The sequence below is a fragment of the Ornithodoros turicata genome, chromosome 1, assembly GCF_037126465.1.
Source record: "Ornithodoros turicata isolate Travis chromosome 1, ASM3712646v1, whole genome shotgun sequence".
Taxonomy (NCBI): Eukaryota; Metazoa; Arthropoda; class Arachnida; order Ixodida; family Argasidae; genus Ornithodoros; species Ornithodoros turicata.
The window spans coordinates 224943980-224964633 of NC_088201.1; the positions used below are offsets into that span (position 1 = coordinate 224943980).

General features: G+C 48.3%; 1 protein-coding gene across 1 annotated transcript; it reads right to left on the reverse strand.

Moving 5' to 3' along the window:
- Window positions 1-1546: 1546 nt before the first annotated feature.
- Window positions 1547-20440, reverse strand: LOC135395331 (acidic mammalian chitinase-like). Its single transcript, XM_064626565.1, has 5 exons — window positions 20367-20440; window positions 11079-11254; window positions 4413-4701; window positions 3141-3270; window positions 1547-1693 (listed from the first exon to the last, which is right to left on the reverse strand). The coding sequence occupies exons 2-5, from the start codon at window positions 11170-11172 to the stop codon at window positions 1547-1549; spliced, it is 660 nt and encodes a 219-aa protein (XP_064482635.1). The 5' UTR covers window positions 11173-11254; window positions 20367-20440.
- Window positions 20441-20654: the final 214 nt, after the last annotated feature.

Consider the following 20654-nt stretch of genomic DNA (forward strand, 5'->3'; position numbering starts at 1 on the left):
GCGGCAGGCGGAAGCGGCGGGGCTTGGGGGAGTTCACTGCTTCATAGGGGTGGATTCAATCGCCGTTGTATGCTTGCGCTTCAGCCTGTGCCTCAAAGTGATATACTGTAGATATGGCTTTCGTCACCAATCACTTTGCGGGTCAAAAAAAGTCATCCGTATCCTCCGAATCGCGTACTAGAAGCGACGTCCATGCGGCAATGAACCCTACGTGCTAGCTCAGACATTTAGACTAGCCGATACCCAAATTTGATGACTCCCTCGATCTAGATCCCGAACACCTGTGGCATGCTGCAGGAGCGCGAGCCTGGCTGGTTGTGGGTTTAATTAACTACTGTTCTCTTTTACAATTCATTTACCCACTTTCTTACTCCTTGTGTTTTGTTTTACTTTCTTTTTTCATCATATTGGTGACTCGAATAATACTTAAGGGGGAATCACTTCTTCAGAAATCTATGGGCGATTTTCGTTCGCACAAGACACGTGAACGCTCTAAACTATCATCATAAGATTGGTTCTGGCGTGTTCTCTTAGCTTTTCTCTAGTCAATAACGTATTCTTTAGAGGACAAGGTTGAGCCGTTGACTTTTAATAAATTAAAGTTTGGTGCGTCTCGAACATGTGCTGCCATCTCGATAGAGTGTCGCACTCTAAAATATGTGCGAGTTCGGGCTCAATACGGATCAACGGTTGTCATGGAATTCTACAAAATGTGTCATTCACAAGTGTAAAGCATGGAGAACATGCCAGTGCTTCTGTTTTTACGACATTTTACGCCGTTTCAGAGCGGTGTGCGAACAAACTATCTGCATTGTCTTGCGCTGAAGTGATTCCCCTTTTAGAGGGCATGGGCTCATCCAGCTTTTCTATACGGTCAAGTTAGAGGTATAAGCGTAGTGCCAGGACCAATGTGCCGCCAACCAGTCCGAATTTTAACAATTTCGAACAAATTCAATGCCGTTGTCTGGTTTCCGTATTCACTAGAGGTCGTACAGGAGGAAGGAAATATACAGGCAATGTCATCAGTTACATCAAATGAACACCGAAAGGCTCCTTCCTAGGCGGTTCCTAAACATTCCCCATATAAATAACTGAGAAGAAGCACCACCAACAACAAAGGATACTGACGCTGATAGACTTTGTACAATTTCGTTCGTGGATGTTGTTCCCTCGAAGCCATTCTTTATGTATTTCACCCATGCGGGCAGAGCGACAGTCAAGATCTTATCTTTCTTGTCAAATTCCTTCCTTGCTTCCTGAAATGTTAAGAGGAATATGTGCATCGTTGAACGATATAGACAACGATTAGGACATTGATGATAACAGCAAATATAATTTACTTTTTTTTTTTCAGTTGCGATCAGTACGAGGTTCGCCAAGATAAACTTCGGGGTTTGTAACGAAGATAAACCAAATAAGAACAGTTTCGGAAAGCTAAAGTAGATGTTAGACGACGTATTATGCCCCAAATGTTTATGTCGATAATGGCGCTTGGTCCGTTTCTCTGCGGATAAATCGTGAAAATTAAAAAAACGCCGCTGTCTACTCAGCTATTCCTGTGTTTCAGCTTCTTTCCGTCAGATGGCGAAACGGTCGAACTCGGCGTTGCGGAGTACCCCGACTCTGCATTCAGTTCCACTTCTTCACTTGGTTTCGATGTCGTCTGCAACGCCGCGTTCGACCGTTTCGCCATCTGACGTAAGGGAGCTGAAACACAGCCGATTAGGTAGCGGAGTATTTTTTTTTTTTTTCACGATTAATCGGCAGAGAAACGAAGCAAGTGGAGGTATCGACATAAAATTTGGGGGGAAAATACGTCCTCTAACATCTGCTTTAAATTCCCGACACTGTTCTTATTTGTTTTAACTTCATTTCAAACCCCAAAGTTTATCTTGGCGAACCCTGTATTTTCGCCTGATTATACAAAGGAAAGTTGCGAAAGTGTTTCTCGCAACAGCGAAACAAAGCCGCTCGCAGCGACGTGATGCTTGAGATTCCAATGCATGAAATTAGGCTCAACTAAAGTACCTTGGCTCCTGAGGCATGGTTAACATTGTTGCTTTTCAAGGCTTTCAAACACCTGCGTGCGTACACATTAAATCATTTACACCTTTATTCGCTCAAAACAGGCGTATTCTCATAAAAACACCCTTTTTTCCCGCAAACTGTAGCTAATGGTGTAAAAAGAGCATTACTAAAGGTGCAATATCGACATACACCACGTTTTATCCCATAGCGACCACTCAGGGTGTAAAGTCGTCCTATACACTTTTTTACACCCCATTTGAACTGGAAATATGGCGTTGAAAACGGCGTTTTAATTCGTCAAAGGAAAAAAAATACTGGTTGCACAGCTGCACTTAGCAGTAAATAACATTAAAAACGATAAGTTCAGGTAAAAGCACAGTCTTTGACAGCAAAGGATGTCAGAAATTTAAATGGTATCCTTGAATTGCAAAGACGAATTCCCGTCACCGTTGTAGACGTTTTCTGCGCTGCTAAACTTAGCGAGCATGCCCCCCAACAAACTGCATTTCAGTATATGATCCATCTAACACGCCTATAGAGGCTACCGAGGGTGCCCAAGTCCCCTCAAGGCTCGACCTAACGAGGCGTGCCTGTGACGCAGTACGCCCCGGGTTATGTTGTGCGGTGGAACCAGGGCTGGAGGTCTGCTGTGCTCAGGGTGCTGCTTCCCATAGACGGAAGGACGTCGAGCTGTTATGTCTTGGTATGCTGCCGTGGGAGCTTGTATTACACTAGCCATTTGTGAGGGAGTATTTGCCACAAACCAACATACATCCTGAAAGGTGTTGTCAATAGAATACTCCCCTTTTAACGACGCTTTTGTTGCTAAACACGCAATATAAGAGTGTTTTATGAGGAATACACCTAATGAAAGTGTGCTTTAGACAACACCTTCCATTCGGGTGTAAAGACAACACCAAAAACCATGCTTTATGCACCTCACTTGCTGATCCAGTGCCTTCGCGTTCGATCCTACCCCGGTGACATTTTGGAAGATATTTTTCAGCACAACCAGAACGCACACGGATTAACTATATCTTCACATGCTTTGACCTCTGTCGACGTGCGGCAATAGGGGTGCTTACTTACATTATGCTGTTACTGTCGCTTACCTCCAGGAATTCTTTAAAATTTTCTTTCTCCTCGGGGTGATTATCCATCATGTTTGGAAACTCCCAGTCCACGTCCAAGCCTCCGAAATCTCCCCAGTCCTTCAGTTTCTGTAAAGCTGACTGGATGAAACTGTGGGAGTAAATTACTTTGAATTTTGTGCTGAAGTCACAAAGACATTGGGTTACGGGCGTCGATAAGCTGAAGCTTTGATATAAGTGGCGTCACGATTTAAACATGCCAGTAATATTGTATTGTTACATACGCTCTTAAAAAGGGTGTGTTGTAACTCCCTTTTGCGGAGTACATCCTTGCCACCAGCATCACTCCCTTTGGAGTGTACAATTTCACTCCAGTAAGGAGCTAAGGAGTCTTCTCGCTGTCTCAAGAGAATGAGGAGACTCCTTTTTCAGAGTAATTGTACTCTCTAAAGGGAGTTATATATGTGGCAAAGGTTTGCTCCCAAAAAGGGAGTTACAATACACTTTTTTTAAGAGCGTGGCCACGCGCAATGGTCAGTCAGAGATTAGCCTCAGGTTCGGTCCGTCCAGTCGGGCGGGTTTTCTGGAGACACCATTGGCGGCGACACGCGGAATTGCTCAGATTGCTCGGCTGGATCGCGTTCAGTGGGATATTCATTGTTGCTCATGTTAATAACATAATTTGGTGTGAGCGTCCAACATGCAATACGGAAAGAATACACAAAGGGAAGTGTGCAATATTGTGATGAAGATGTTAACCGGAATGCTGCCTGCGCTCCGTGTATTTGGGTGCCTTGGGAATAGCGGGCCGCACATTCAAAACAGATAGCTCCGTGCGTGCACATTGCTGTAGTGTATTCTTCGTTATAATTACGTTATCACAATCACGCAGGGCCTCTGTTTGAGACTTTTTCACTATGAAGTCACGTGAAGCTTCTCCCTTGAGAGAGTACGGCAACCCTCGCATGGGACGCCGTTCATCCGCCGTTGGGGAAACGCTGCATGTGGTTACCTTTGACCGTTTCTCCACAGCGTCCCCTGTGAATGAGAAAAGCTCGGCGTGGTGCCGTTCGCAAAACACCTCACGCGGTCGGCCATTAACTGTCGGCAGCTGCGGCGAGCTGACGAGGGCTTAGCCACTCTGAACCGGCGAAGCCACGCTGTCGCCTGAACGCGGCCCTGACTTCGGTCGGTTGGTACCAACGCGGCAATAATCTACTACAATCTAGTAAACCTGTACTTTCTTTGCGGCTATACCACATTGCTAATTATATATGTGGATCACAAACTCACGTTGTTCTGTTCTCCGAAGTTGCGACCATGGTGGGGAAAGCACCTTTGCTGACACACAAGAGCGTCTTTACTTGCAAAGCTTCTTCTTTTCCTTTATTATAGTTCTGCACGTGCCTGTTGAAATCTCTGTAACGGCCCTCGTCTTTCGGATTCGCAGCAACCAGTGCATTATCGTCGCCAACCTTGGAGAACCCGTATATGATGTGTGTGCACAGCTTGAGGTCCAGGTCGTTAAAGTCAGGTTCAACGTGATGTACTGGACCGTAGTAGCACACGCGCCTGTAATGTTCTGTAAAAGAAGTAGAACTTAATTAAATTCGAAATACTTGGAAGGGCATCGTGCAGTCAATACGCGATATGTCGTGACAATTAGTCAAGCTGAAATCGCTTCAGTATCGTAATACCACTGCATATTTTTTACAGAGAAAGATCGGACATGTGTTGCACATTGCTGTCCTAGAGTAGAGCCGCTACCGCATGCGTTAGTTTTAAATAGAGAGCTTTGGAAGGCCAGCCACCGCCTAGGTCCATCAGTGGTTTTTATGGGTGCTTACACCACATGATCTCCAGAATGCATTTGTGAAATTGTGGAACTACCAAAATAAACGGCAATGCTGCGAGTGAAGGGACACAATTAGTTGTTCGTCGCCCAATCATCTCCGCGCTAAGAAAATGTACACATGTGTCACAGCAAAACAAATGAGTGTCAAACGATTCGTCCCCGCGAACTCCAACCGTACGTCAATATAACATGCCACATGTACGCCTGTGAAAGTTGTACAGGAAATAGTGCGCCCAGGTACGTGTTTCCTTACAATGTCCGCTATTAGCGTAGCAATAAAAACTATTTCGGGAGAGATTCTATGGAAAGGAGGACTTCACCCAATTTCCTTCTCTCTCTCTCTGCCAAATATACTATTTCGGAGTTGTGGTTAACCTCCTTCCCTCTCGCTATGCCACCGTTGTCTGCATATATAAGACGAAAACGCTATCAAGATCAAAGAAAACCTGTTCTACAAAAAAAAAAAAATGATAAGACAGTACGGATTCTAAAAAGGTGCCACTCACTGCGGCAGAGAGCTCCACATTATGGTGACGTAGACAGCAAACTGATGGCGCGAGGAGCCTTTCCGCCTTTGAAAGACAGTTTTACAATAGCAATTGTACAGATGGCCCTCGATAGAATCTCTCATGGAGGAGTCCCGTGTTCCGTCGCCGAACTGCGCGAAGACATTTGGACACAAAGTGGGCGTCAAGAACAGAAGAAGGTCATAAGTGTGTCACCGTGGAACGTTGACGTCTCGCCGAGACGCACTGTTAGCGCCAACCTACTATCGTGTCACTTCCCTGCGCTAGGCTGACGAGCTTCAAGTAGGGCGAAATACATGTCCTTGGCTGGGAGTGCACGATCAAATCGAAACATATGCTCAACGTGCAGCTACAGACCTCCTACGTCTGTTCCGCATTTACAGGTCAACAGTTCTAGACCCCCTGAGAATGTGCCGATGCGTGCTATTTCTTTTTTTTTTTTTTTTGTGAAACACGAAAAATAAAAATGTAGTTTTCAATTGCAAATTTCTATCCCGTGTTACCCCATTTACCTCAATACTTGAAATAGCCAGGTGCGTTTGTTCAATAGATTAGGCAATGAAAATGTATTGCTCGCTGATCGGTTGCGAATGCTAATAAGAAATTCCGTGCTCTCTTTGCTGAACTATACTGACGCAGATGTTTTGTAGGGTACCGGAGAGATAAGCGAGGGATAAGACGGTAGAGGAGAATGAGGTTAGAACGGAATAAAACGTGGATAGTCACGGTTGGAAAGACTGGACTTGTTACATTGGCGCACCCGCAGTAGGACTTTCTTAAAGTATGCGTGTACAATTCACGCTTTGAGGGACTGTAGAGACCAGCTCCCGTGGCTCAGTGGTTAGCGTGCTGGCCATGTCACGCTGAGACTGGGAGGCACCCGGGTTTGAATCCCGGTGCTGCCTGTGCTGTTTGGGTTTTTTTCCCTGCATTTTCCTCAGACGAGTTCACACGTATGTCGGCACAGTTCCCTAAGAAGTCGGCCCAGGACGCACATTCCCCAGGGCGTGAGTCATGACGTTGCCCACATATGTGAGGCCGACAACGGCGAGCCCTTTCACCATCACCATCACCACCACCACGGAGGGACTGTAGAGTACCCATCCATCGTGAAATGCTCGGTGGACGACGACGAGACCTTTGATCTGTCCCAGCATGAGGACATCCGGGACCTGGTGAACTTCATAGCAGTGAAGGATATCGCTGCTCTGCTCTCTAGGGGAACGATCAAGGTAAATGTGAAGATGGATGACTTCGAAAAAAAAAAGGATTCGGGCATCCCACAACGCTACGACGAGCTGCGGAGACAACAGATGTAAGCCCTTCAGACGACACATCTGTTCTTAAGCTTTTTCTGGATCAACAAACGCACGTGGCAGAACAGCAAAATTTACTCCTGGATCTGGTGTCATCGTTGAGCAGAGGACGACAATCGTACAGGACTACCATCCAACCAAGTCTGTTCGATGGTAACTCCGAAAGTGCTGCCCACTGGCTATCAGCATATGAGCATCCCTGCCAAGAAAATGGATGGGCAAGCGATGAACAGAAAATAGACAATATCGGATATGTTTTGTTTGGGAAAGCGAAGAAAGGGTATTAATTTCGCATAGTGCAACAAGAAAAGGGGACTTGGTCTTCATGCAGGGACAGCTCTGTGTCTTCGCTCCACGAAAATGTCGTAGAAAGATGCAGTAACGCAATTGACTTCAAGTACAGTAGCGGATCACTCGTCGAGTACTACTTCCAAAAGGTTCGTCTCTTGCGACTAGCTCAAGGACAGCTTCCCGAAAAGGCGTTTATCGCCCTCACGCTTCATGGCCTCCCGAACGACATGCGACAGATGATTAAGATTCGAGGACCGAAGCAGGGTGAAGAACTCTTACAATGCTTGCGAGATATAGGAGCAAATAGTATGAGATCGGGTGCTTCTGTCGAAAAAAGGACGACGACCGCAAGCGATCGCCCAGCTCATTTCCAGAGCCCTGGAGCGCATCGACAGCAGGACTGGCGATCCAGGACCGCAGCTACAGCTCGAGATGAAGTTCTCTGTAACGACGAGGAACGAAAAACACTAATAAATGAGGGCGACGGTTTCTGCCCTGAGATGCCAAACGAAACCGTGTATCTCTGCAACACGAAGTTGCTATACGTGAAAATGCACGTCAATGACGTCGTACTCAACGCCTTGGTGGACAGCGGCTCCCCGATCACATTTGGCAAGCGCGGATTCGTGTCACATGAGCTGATTAAGCCTGGCAAATGTGTGCGAGTCGTTGCGTTTGATGATACGGCTAACGTCTTCAAAGACTGGGTTGTGTTACCTTGAGGTACTCCGAAAATATCGCCACAACACATGCCTTGGTCATTGAGAATGTTCCGTAGGATCTCCTACTCTCGCGTCCGGACATGAAACGGTTGCGACTAAACGTACATTGGGATGACACCGTATCAGTTGCAGACCAAGATATCCCACCACGGACGGTGTCGGCATATTCCGACACATCTGGAGAAATCCATGACCATGGTGGACGTCGCTAAGCACTATCCAGAGCTTATATCAGTGTCCGAATATCCTTTACCCACTTCTGCAATTCAGGTTCCCTTTGCATTGACAGACACAACGGTAGTCAGGAGAAAAGCCTACAAGGTGACGCGCAAAAAGAAAGAATGGCTCAAAAAGGAGCTACAGGCCATGCTTGATGCAGGAATCATACGACCGTCAACGTCAGCGTTTGCCTCGCCTATAACTATTACACCTAAGGCTGACGGATCGTTTAGGCTCTGCACTGACTTTCGACTCATCAACAAACAGACACAGATCATTCCATTCCCAATACCAAACGTCGGCGAGATCATCAATGACACAGATGGTTGCAACGTGTTCTCTACAATAGATCTCTGCAAAGGTTTCTGGCAAATCCCATTAACGAAGGACACAAAGAAGTACATCGCTTTTACAACGCCCTTTAATCTCTACGAGTACAATAGACTACCATTCGGATGGGAGAATTCATCATCCTGATTCCAGAAACTAATGACCACGATCTTGGAACCGTACATTAGAAAGTTTGTGCGTGCCTCCATTGACGATAATCTCGTATTCTCATTCATTGATTCATTCTCATATTCTTAGAACGACGAAGATCATTCATTGCACGCCACTCAAGTCTCGACGCCTTGAGGGAGGCTAAGCTGAAGATAAATCTGAAAAACAGTCTTTTCTTCACGCGGAACGTGGTGCTTCTGGGTCGCATGTTTGAGGGGAAACCAAGACGACGAATGAGGAGTCTGTGAAAAAGATTCACAGTCTTCAAACACATCGGGACGTGCATTCGTTAAGAGTGTTCCTTGGTCTTACAGGCTACTTTCGTGCATTTATTAAGCATTATGCGAAGAAGACAAAATCCCTTACATCTTTACTGCGTAAGGGAGCAGCGTTCCTGTGGACGCCCGAGTGAGAACTGTCTTACCTTGACATGGTGGAGATAATATCTTCCAGTCCAGTACTCACAATTTCCGACTTTAGGTTACAATTCGAACTCCACACTGATGCCTCCGAGTACGGAACGAGTGCCGTGTTATACCAACGTGATGAGTCGAAACCACGGCAGCAGCAGCTGGCCGTTATGGGATATTACTCGTACTCGTTCAGCGACACCGAGATGAATTACTGCACCAGAGAGAAGGAGTTATTCGCGGTGTTACAGGCAGTCAGATACTTCTGCACGTACCTAGAGGGACGACTGTTCAAACTTTTTACCGTTCACAAGCGAACTGCAAGTATTATCGCCTGTACAGAACTGAAAGGGCGACCGGCACAACGGCCGTTACAGCTACTGCACTACGACATCAAGAGTCACTAAGGAGGAAACAGCCTTAGTGACGCAGACGCATCGTCAAGGCTCGCACTCGACAGGCTTGAACTGCCGGACTGCCGGACTTCGACTGCCGGAAACGTTGAGGGCCAAAATTCTGTTAATGTAACAGGACAGCCCGGAATTGGGAGGACACGATGGCGTGTCGCCCACATATAGAAATTATGTCAACGTTTCTTGTGGTCAAAGATAAAACAGGACGTCAAAAACTACATTCGGCCCTGCGGGGTCTGTGAAACACACAGAGTCAAATACGGCAAGAGAAGTGACAGGATGGTTCTGCCCAGCCACTCAGTCAGTCATCTCTACTTAACGGAGCTGCGAAGGAAGTCAGAAGGTATCAAACGCACCCAGTCCTTCTTACTAGCCATCGACGAGGCCACAAGGATGGTATGCGCACCGTCGGTGTAGACACCAGAGCATTAAGAAACTCCAATTGGACATCTTTGCGTCTACAAGAGTGATTATTCGTATCAGCAGGCACGGTTTCACGAACCAGCGAATGCAAGCATAGGCTCAAGAAAATGGCATACGTATCAAGTTCGCGGCACCTTACCATCCTGCGACAAATGGTATGGCCGAGAGGGCCATAAGGGACATCAAACAGTATCTAGATATCTATCATAACTTGCCAAGGAGATGGCGTCCTTGCCTAGAGGCCGCAACACACCAATATAATCGATCCAATAAGAGCGATATCGGATGTTCTCCATATTTCTCCCAACATGGTTCGCATCCATTCCCGAAAGCAGACCACGACTTAGGAAATGTTGATAACATCAAATCTCAAGGAGGAACGGAAGAGTCGTCAACAAGAAGAAAAATACAGGACATCTGTGAAGGAGTACTTTGGCCGACGACACAGTCATGGGCGTCGGTGATGAAGTCCTAGTCCGTAAACGCCTACCTGGTGTACCGACGACACTTCTCGTGCCGTTCTCTGTGGTGCAAACAGTCACAAAACAAGGCATATTGAAAACTGCCGATATCTGGACGAAGCAGACCGGTTTCATCTGGACGCCATTAGAAACGTGTCCAAATACCATCCCAGGGGGGATGGACATCAGACCCCCTCAGCCTATGTAGTGCACCGGAGCAGAAGAGGGTAGAGGAGAAAGAGATTAGAACGGAACAAACGTGGATAGTCACGGTTGGAAAGACTGGACTTGTTACATGTTTCCTTTGGTATCTACCGACACAGCGACACAACTATTTCTTTCGCTGACTTGTTGTGGTGAACTTCGTTTCATCCTTTGTACTACCTTACAGTTACTACACAGAAGCTCAACCACTCCCAATCATCAGCCATTAAATGAAGTCGTTGTTGATTCTCAACCTTGGCATCGAGCACGAGGTTCGACAAGTGCAAACTTCGTCAAGCATTTCTTTCACGCGACTAATGTAAGTCAGAGAGTTAGCACTTGGATTAGTTAGCGATCTACTAAAAGCTATGAGGAAGTCTTTTCAGCGAACACAAAGTGAATGGGTGTCTGTGTTGTCAGCACTGTAATATTGCATAAGTTTCAATACAATATTGATGTAAAATTTAATTAGCAATAAAGCGAAATGTGTCATGAAGTTATTGGCTAAAGGCATGCTCTTCGACAACCTAGTCCAAGGTAGGCGTTAGCAAAGTCATCTTGCAGACGAGAGTATGCTCCTCTTCGCAAATATGTCCAAATAATGAAGCACTACTCACCACTTGCCACACTTCCCGAACAAAGAACCAGCAGAGCCGTCACAATTCCGAGTCGTTGGATTTCGTTGCTCATCTCCAGCATGTCGCTTCTCATTTGCTACCAAGTGTTTCGTACTCTGTGGTAATGAACTTGTATGCGTGGACGACACTCGCGCAGCGGTTGGTGCAACTATGCCCTGGTGAATAACGAAAGAAAAAAAGCTTGTAATCAACTCTAAAATGCGTGAACGAAATTATCGAGGAACCTTTACAATTCACAAGCTTTCATTTCACTTGCGCACTTCATTCTTCTTTGTATTGCGACAGTCAGCATGCCGCGGTGCGACGCTCTCGCCAGGATATCTCCTAATACATGTGGTTCCTGGAGTGTCCACGTTATTTAACGCTGCGGTCATACAGTGACCTCTCTAAATTTCGCTCCCACAGGTCGCCACACCAGCACTGGGCAGCTGTTTCGGCCTTATTGGGCCATCATCACCAATGCGTAGACGGGAGACGTTCGAGCGAGTGACGTCGGAAGGTCACGTGGAACGTGATGTCTTCCCGTCAGGGTAAGAGTCTCACATCTGTACGCCCAGTGCTGTAAATCTGTAAGTCTGTAAATCCAGTGAATTATTGAGGGAAGAAAATTGCAGAAGCTCTTTGCCTGCACATTGAACATGAGTTTGGGACTTATAAACATATGTTCAACGTGCAACCAGAGAGCTTCTGCTAATTTTATTCCATCAATACTTCTTGTTCTTGTATTAGGGGGGCGGGGAAGGTTAGCCATCCAAGGGGACGCTACTGGCTTTGCACTGGGCTTTCAGAGGTGATTCTGACGGGAGGACAGCACTTTCCACGTGACCTTCCGACGCCACTCGCTCAAACGTCGCCCACCCACGCATTGCTGATAATGGCCAAATAAGGCCAAAACACCATTCCAGTGCTGGTGTGGCGACGTTTGGGACTTATAAACACATTTTTAACGTGCAGCCAAAGTGCTTCTGCTAATTTTCTTCCCAATATTCGACATTTCGGCAGCGGCCCTGTCCTTTTCAAGACAGCGCCGCTGTCGAATACCCGCTCTTAGTTTTTAATAAAGTCCCCCTTTTTCCTTTTCCTGTAGAAGGACTATCTCCACTCCTTACGTGACCTTCTGTCGCCATCCGCTCAAATGTTGCCTGCCTGCGTACTGCTGATGAGGCCCAAGAAGGCCGAAACAGCTGTCCAGTACTGGCATGGCGACGTTTGATTTACAAACACACACACACACACACGCATATATATATATATATATATATATATATATATATATATATAAAATGAAGAAAAATAGCATACGCTCTTTGGCTGCACGTTGAACATATGTTTATAAGTCCCAAACGTCGCCACACCAGCACTGTACAGCTGTTTCGGCCTTATTGGGCCTTCATCAGCAATGCGCAGGTGGGCGACGTTTGAGCGAGTGGCGTCGGAAGAAGATCGTCCGACGCCACTCGCTCAAACGTCGCCCACCTGCGCATTGCTGATGAAGGCCCAATAAGGCCGAAACAGCTGTACAGTGCTGGTGTGGCGACGTTTGGGACTTATAAACATATATATATATATATATATATATATATATATATATATATAATCCATGAAAAAGCCATTAAATGAACAAGTAGATGACACTAGACGTGTTTGTTATTCAAAGTTACATATTAAGATGGCTTCTATGGCTGCACGCAGTGAAACAGATACGCATGGAACGATGCGACAGCACCAGAGGACACGTGTTTCGCCGTGTGTGTGGCTCGTCAGCTCTGGGTAGCTGCGCATCGTTCGGAATTGGCAAACCAGTGGTCACTCAGCGAGCGATCTACACCTGGGAGGGTGACTTAGCATTCCTCAATGCCACAGTGCAAGCCAGTGAATTATAATGCAGGAAAAAAGCCATTAAATAAACAAGTAGATGACACTAGACGTGTTTGTTATTCAAAATTACATATTAAGACGGCTTCTATGGCTGCACGCAGTGAAACAGATACTCATGCAACGATGCGACAGCCCCAGAGGACACGTGTTTCGCCGTGTTTCCGGATCGTCAGCTCTGGGTTGCTGCGCATCGTTCGGAATTGGCTTTCTTTCCTGCATTATAATTCACTGGCTTGCACTGTGACATTGAGGAGTGCTAAGTCACCCTCCCAGTGTAGATCGCTCGCTGAGTGACCCCTGGTTTGCACAATTCCGAACGATGCGCAGCTACCCAGAGCTGACGAGCCGCAAACACGGCGAAACACGTGCTCTCTGGTGCTGTCGCATCGTTCCATGATAATCTGTTTCACTGCGTGCAGCCATAGAAGCCATCTTAATATGTAATTTTGAACAACAAACACGTCTACTGTCATCTACTTGTTTATTTAATGGCTTTTTTTCCTTGATTATAATTCACTGGCTTGCACTGTGGCTTTGAGGAGTGCTAGGTCACCCAGGATGTGCCCAGGATGTCGTAGACACGGTGGCCGTAGGCTACTTCATCGACGCCATAGCCGATGTGGATGTGCAGCAAGCCGTTCGGTTATCGGGGCCCACTGGTCTGCGGGCCGCCCTAACACGAGCACTAGAAGTGGATACGGCCAAGCGTGCGGCCAGAACAACGCAGGGCCTCTCCCGTCCTGTCCTAGGTGAAGCAAGAGCTCTCGCTCCAGTTTCGGACGATGACTCGCCGACATGCGAGGTAAATGCTGTGCAGCCACTCACGTGCTGGAACTGCGGCGGTCGGGGCCACCTACGACGCTCTTGCCCAAGTCCACCTTTCCGGTCACCTAACACTACGGGAAACTCGGGATTTCGCAGGAGACGTGGCCCGCGGTCGGGAAACGCGTATTAGCTGGGCGCAGGGGGCGTCGTCCAGCTGTAGGGGTCTCTCGTCAAGCGCCCTCAACTTCTGGATTTTACATCGACGGGGGGGTCAACGGCAAGTCATGCCGAATGTTGCTGGACACGGGAGCTTCAATAAGCCTCATTAGCTCGTCGTTTGTTGAGACGTTGCCGAACGCCGACCTCATGCTCTACACAGCCAGTGTGCAAGAACTGCGAACTGTAGCCGGCGACGTTATACCGGTATAAGGCGTCGCCGCAGTCTCTTTGACTATAGCGGGACAAGAGTTTCGACATGCCCTCTACGTCGCCGATATCGTGGATCAGTGCATACTAGGATTTGACTTTATGAAAGACCACCAATGTATTCTTGACCTCCGAGAAGGTACTCTACACTTGGGGACCCGGCAGCTAGTCCTTTCTTCGTGCACCACTACTCCACCTGACCCCAACCCCTATGTCCTGTCTCGTCGGACTGTCATGGTGCCACCGTATGCCGAAGTGATTGTTCCTGGAACGGCGCCGTCCAAGCAACAATGCAAGGTCTCCATTGTCGAGCAGTGCTTGGAAGGGCCTCCAACCGCTGGCATCATCGTTGCTCGCAGCCTGGTTCGTCACGCGCATCCATTGGTACCAATCCGTATCCTCAACGTCACTCCCTCACCCATTCTGCTTCAGCGAGGACAACGCCTAGCGAGGTGTAGTCAGGTCGTGGAGATACACCCCGCTACCGGAGAAGACAGTGCCGCAGATCCCTCCGCCTGTGGTGATTCATGTCTAGCTAGCTATATCGACGAGCTTGTCAACAGTACGGAGCCGGTGCTTTCACAGAGCCACAAACAGAAGATACGCTCCCTCTTTCTAGAGTTTCACGATGTTTTCTCGTTTGCTGCCGCTGACCTTGGCAAGACCACCGCCGCTTCGCACCGTATCGACACTGGTACCGCACGTCCCATCAAGCAGGTGCCCCGACGACTACCACTGAGTAGCCTCGGGGAAGTCGACCAGCTCATCCAAGACATGAGGAGTCAAGACGTGATCGAGCCCTCTTGTAGTCCCTGGGCATCGCCCATAGTGCTCGTCAAAAAGAAGGACGGTTCCACACGATTTTGTGTGGACTACCGGCGCCTAAATGAAGTTACGAAGAAGGACTCTTATCCATTGCCCCGCATTGACGACACTTTACATACGTTGGCAGGTGCGACGTGCTTCTCCACCCTGGACTTACGCAGCGGTTATTGGCAGGTTGAAGTAGCCCCGGAGGACAAGGAGAAGACGGCATTCACCACAGGCCGAGGACTGTGGCAATTTAAAGTTATGCCATTCGGCTTATGCAATGCGCCTGCGACGTTCCAACGACTTATGGAAACTGTCTTGTCTGGGCTACCTCCTGAGGTCTGCTTGGTATATATTGACGACATCATCGTACACAGCAGGACATTGACTGAGCACATAGATCGCTTGCGGCGGGTCTTTCACAGACTACGTACGGCTCATCTGAAGCTCAATCCTAAAAAGTGCAAGTTTCTCAAGCCTTCCGTCGTCTACCTGGGACACCGTGTTTCACCAGCTGGAGTGCAAGCTGACGCAGCAAAAGTTGAGTGCATCCAGTCCTGGCCTGTGCCAACAGACAAGCCTGCCCTCAGAACGTTTCTGGGTTTCTGCTCCTATTATCGTCGTTTTGTTCCGCACTTCGCGGAATTAGCTGATCCCCTCTACCAGTTGCTCAACAAGACACGCACCTTTGATTGGCCACCCGCTTGCAACCAAGCGTTCATTGCTTTGAAATCCTGTCTAACGGAGCCACCAGCACTAGCCTTCCCCCTGCCGGACGCTCCATTTATCTTGGACACTGACGCTAGCCAGACCGGCATAGGGGCCGTCCTGTCGCAGGTGCAGGAAGGCGAGGAGAAGATGGTGGCATGCTTCAGCAGAGCACTTCGAAAACCGGAGAGGAACTACTGTGTGACACGGAAAGAATTGTTGGCCGTAGTCAAATCGGTACAGCATTTCCATCATTACCTTTATGGGCGCCACTTTGCACTCAGGACTGATCACGCTGCACTCCAGTGGCTGCTCACCTTCCGCAACCCTGAAGGACAAGTCGCGCGCTGGATTCAGACGCTCCAAGAGTACGACTTTACGCCCCAACACCGTCGCAGGCGGGACCATAGCAACGCGGACGCATTGTCGAGGTTGCCTTGTGCCAGCACCGGCGACCACCACTGCGCTCAGCATGCCCCCCAAACACCTGTCTCAATCTCACAGGCGCATGCCACCTGCGCTGTTCGTATCGACAGCGAAGTCAGCCGCGACAAGATGCGTGGAGCGCAGGAAGCGGATCCAGACATTGGTCCTATCCTTGCCTGGAAGGAGAATGGATCACGTCCTTCGTGGGCGGAAGTCTCACGGGAATCGGAACAACTCAAGAGTTACTGGGCTATTTGGGGATCACTTGAGTTACATGACGATCTCCTGCATCGCGTATGGGAATCCGCAGACGGGCGAACCGCACGGAGGCAGCTCATACTGCCTGCGGTGTTCAGGTCGAATGTTCTACGCATGATGCACAGCAGTGCTGCAGGAGGCCACTTCGGTGTTAACAAGACCCTTGCAAAGATTCGTGCACGGTACTATTGGCTGGAATACCGGAGGGACGTAGAAGAATGGTGCCGGTCTTGCGACCTCTGCGCATCTCGGAAAGGACCGCGCACCCGAACAAGATCAAAGCTCCAAGAATGTGTTTCCGGGGTGCCATTTGAGAGAGTGGCCCTGGACATTTTAGGACCCTTACCAACGACAACACGTGGCAACAGGTACGTCCTTGTTGTCATGGACTACTTCACTAAGTGGCCCGAGGCGTACGCACTCCCGAACCAAGAGGCGGTTACAGTGACGGAAGCGTTAGTGACCGAATGGGTAGCCCGTTTCGGGGCTCCCATGCAACTACACTCGGACCAGGGTCGTAACTTCGAGTCACAGGTCTTCCACGACATGTGCTGGTACCTTGGCATCGCGAAAACTCGCACTACGCCGTTGCATCCACAGTCTGACGGTATGGTTGAAAGGTTCAACCGTACGATACTGCAGCACATTAGCCTATTCGTGGCCGAGAACCAGAAGAACTGGGACGATCTCATTCCACTCTTCCTGTTGTCCTGTTGTCCACCGGACAGCACCCCACGAAGCCACCCGGGAAACGCCGGCAATGATGCTTACTGGCCGCGAATTGCGTCTTCCAAGCGACTTAGCCCTTGCGTCGACTCCAGATACTGAGCATACCGCAACCAGCGCCTCGGCCTACCTTCATACACTGCGCTCACGACTGGAGATTGTCCACAGGTTTGCCAGGCACCACATGCAACAAGCCTTCACCCGTATGAAGACACACTATGACTTGAAAGCGTCTGGCGGTGGATTCTCGGAAGGGCAGTCCGTTTGGTTATATAACCCTACACGGAAACGTGGGCTCTCGCCGAAATTGCAGCGTCCCTGGCACGGACCCTACGTTATAATGAAGCGGCTCAACGACGTGGTGTACCGCATCAAGCTGACGGGACGATCCAGACCTCTAGTTGTCCACGCAGACCGTTTGGCACCATACCGAGGAGCTTCCGCCGCGCCAGCTGTGCGCGACGCGGGATGCCACCGTCAACCGCAACCGGGGGAGGAGGGGGAATAGTGTTGCGGTGGATAAAGAGGAGGCTATTGGGCCGGGCATGGACACGTGCGCTGGTGCAAGGAGAATTGTGTCTGACGGGTTTGGCCAGAACGGACTTCGAACCCTCCCTTCGAGCTTGTAACAATATATATATATATATATATATACGTTTATAAGTCCCAAACGTCTCCACACCAGCATTGGACAGCTGTTTCGGCCTTATTGGGCCTTCATCAGCAATGCGTAGGTGGGCGACGTTTGAGCGAGTGGCGCCGGAAGGTCACGTGGAAGGTGATGTCCTCCCGTCAGGGTGAGTGACTCACCTCTGAAAGTCCAGTGTGAAGCCAGTAAAGTATTAAATGAAGAAAAATAGAAGAAAAAATATATATATACGAGGGTGGTTTCATAAGTTTCCGGCCCGAGGTGGAAAGTGCGCGCCAATTTGAAAATGCGATTAAGGACGCGTGGCGCCATCTGTTGGAGGGCCGGAGCACCACCCTCGACCCTCTCCATGCTTTTGCTGGTTGGAGAGCGGCATTTCAAACAGCCGGAGTGCACTCTTCAGTTAAAATGGAAAAAAATCGAGTACCGCGCTGTGATGAAATTCTTGACAAAAGAGGGACTTTCGCCTACAGAAATTAAAGCGTGACTGGACAACGTGTACAGCGAAGCCTCTCCGTCGTACACAACGGTAAAAGACTGGGCTAAGCAGTTTCGACTGGGGCGAGAGTCCATTGAAGATGATCCACGCGATGGTCGTCCAGTGGAAGTGGTGACACAAGAAAATTTGTCTCTTGTCGAGGAGGAAGTGCTGAGCGACAGGCGTCTGAATGTGAAGGAAATCTCAGAAAGGCTGGGGCTTTCCAGAACAACCGTTTTTCGCATCATCGGCGAGGGCCTTCACATGAAAAAGGTCAGTGCGAGATGGGGTGCCACAACTTCTCTCGTAAGTTCAAAAGCAACAGCGCGTCGTCTGTGCCAAAGAGTTTTTGGAGGTCTGTCAAGAGAACCAAGAAGAAATATTCAAGTCAATTGTCACAGGGGATGAGACTATGGTGCTCTACTGTGATCCCTTTTCGAAAAAGGAGTCGATGGAATGGCGCAAACCAGGAGAAGCACCCCAAAGAAAAGCCAAGGTCACACAATCCACAAAGAAGATAATGGCAACAATATTTTGGGATTGTCACGGGATCCTCCTCATTGACTTCAAAGAGAGGAACACCATAGTGAATGCGACTTATTATGCTTTACTCTTGCACCGACTGCGAGACGCCATCAAGGAAAAGAGGCGCGGCAGGTTGAGTCGAGGTGTCCGGTTGCTCCAGGACAATGCCCCTGTCCACACGGCTTCTGTTGCCAAGGCTGCACTAAAGGAGTGCGGCTTCGAAGAAATCCACCACCCACCCTACAGTCCAGACTTGGCACCGAGTGACTACTTCCTGTTCTCAAACTTGAAGAGGGATCTCAGAGGACGGACACTTCGAAACGATAGTGAGGCGCAAGAGGCAGTTTTCTAGCATTTTGCTGACAAAACTTCGGACTATTTTTTCAAGGGTATAAGAATGCTGGTTGAAAGGTGTCAAAAGTGCATCGAAGTTAAGGGTGACTATGTCGAAAAGTGATACACTTGTTTCGTCTCTATGGCTATTAAAAGTTGGTCGGGCCGGAAACTTATGGAAGCACCCTCGTATATACCAAGCGAGCGCACCAGTCCAAGTACCTTCGTTTTTACAAGTGTCTGTCCGGTACAACCTACAAGCTGCACATTGTGTGAATGAGTGTGAGGTGCACATTATTTAAATAAAAATTCAAATGTGTGTCATGTAAAACCTAACGTCGAAAGCAGGGCAGTTGGCATTAAAATTGGTATTACTCCTTTTGGGACCTTCAGCGCACAACTTTTGGAGAAAAATCCGCCACTGAAGTGGGTCATTTGTGGGAGTAATTAATAGGTTTCGAATCACATATTTTAGTCGCGGCTGATCGCGGTGATGCACAAAAGGACGCACTTCCACTGCCATGACCACCAATGAAATAGGTTTTTACACCAATGAATCCCATGAATCAATGAATTACTTTTTACGTTTTCCGCTCCTGACCTCCTGTGAACCTTCAAGGTCAGGAGTATGACTGTAACCGTACACTTACTTAGCTACCATGAGGCGCGTCTGCGAAATTGCCCAAGCAGCACAATGTACTGAAAGTTGAGTGCAATAGGGGAGGGGATTTATTGGCGGAAAACAATAAGAAAAAAGAAAGGGGAAAGCTCAGCCATGCAGCACTCCGGCTTCCTATTCCCTAAAAAAAAGAAAAAGAGGGGAAAGGGGTGTAGGAGCAATAGGGGTGTACGGTGTGTGTCTTATCAATGTTATTTAGTTTCACAAGTCTGTTCAAGGCCTTCCACCTACCCGTCCGCCCCTATTGCACTCGACTTTCAGTACATTGTGCTGCTTGGGTGATGATGTGTTCTGGAAATGTGCGCTCTCATGACGTTCAAAATTTTTTGATAAATACTTCCTCATTGAATAATCCTGACTTAGTTGAGAGTCGACAGCTGGCTTGTGCAGTTTCTGTACTCGCCTCGCCTCACTTTGTCCGCGACTGCTGCAGTAAAGCTCATACGTACTCTTGGATACACATATGTATTTTCAGTGGACAAGGGACGACCTTATAAACTGCCGAATGAAACTGCTGCATAGTCTTAGTGAAAAGTTAACAAGAACCTCTCTGTTACAAGGGATATTCTGCCTCTACAGGACATATAATATAATAAACTTACCTACGCACTCCTGGTAATGCCGAAAGAGCTGTCCAGCGCTGGTATGACGACGTGTAACTCACATTCCCTAGTACATACAAGTTATATATAATCTCAATTATGACGTAACTAACAAAAGCGTACAAGGTGGTCAATGAAGCTGATGTACTGGCTTTGTCCGGAAGGAGGCGGAGTCTCTGTGACGACGTTCATGTTAATGCTAAGACATGACCTTTAGCTTTCCCGTAGTTTCCACTGTAATGCACCGCAAGGTAGGAACAAGAGTTGTGCTTAAACTAGCAGGTGAAGCACC

Coding starts and splice junctions, on each gene's coding strand:
- LOC135395331 (XM_064626565.1), bottom strand. CDS start 11,172: ATGAGAAGCGACATGCTGGAGATGAGCAACGAAATCCAACGACTCGGA. Junction 3,271..4,412: donor ACTTCGGAGAACAGAACAAC/GTGAGTTTGTGA, acceptor TTACTCCCACAG/TTTCATCCAGTCAGCTTTAC. Junction 1,694..3,140: donor ATTTTAAAGAATTCCTGGAG/GTAAGCGACAGT, acceptor CCCTTACGTCAG/ATGGCGAAACGGTCGAACGC.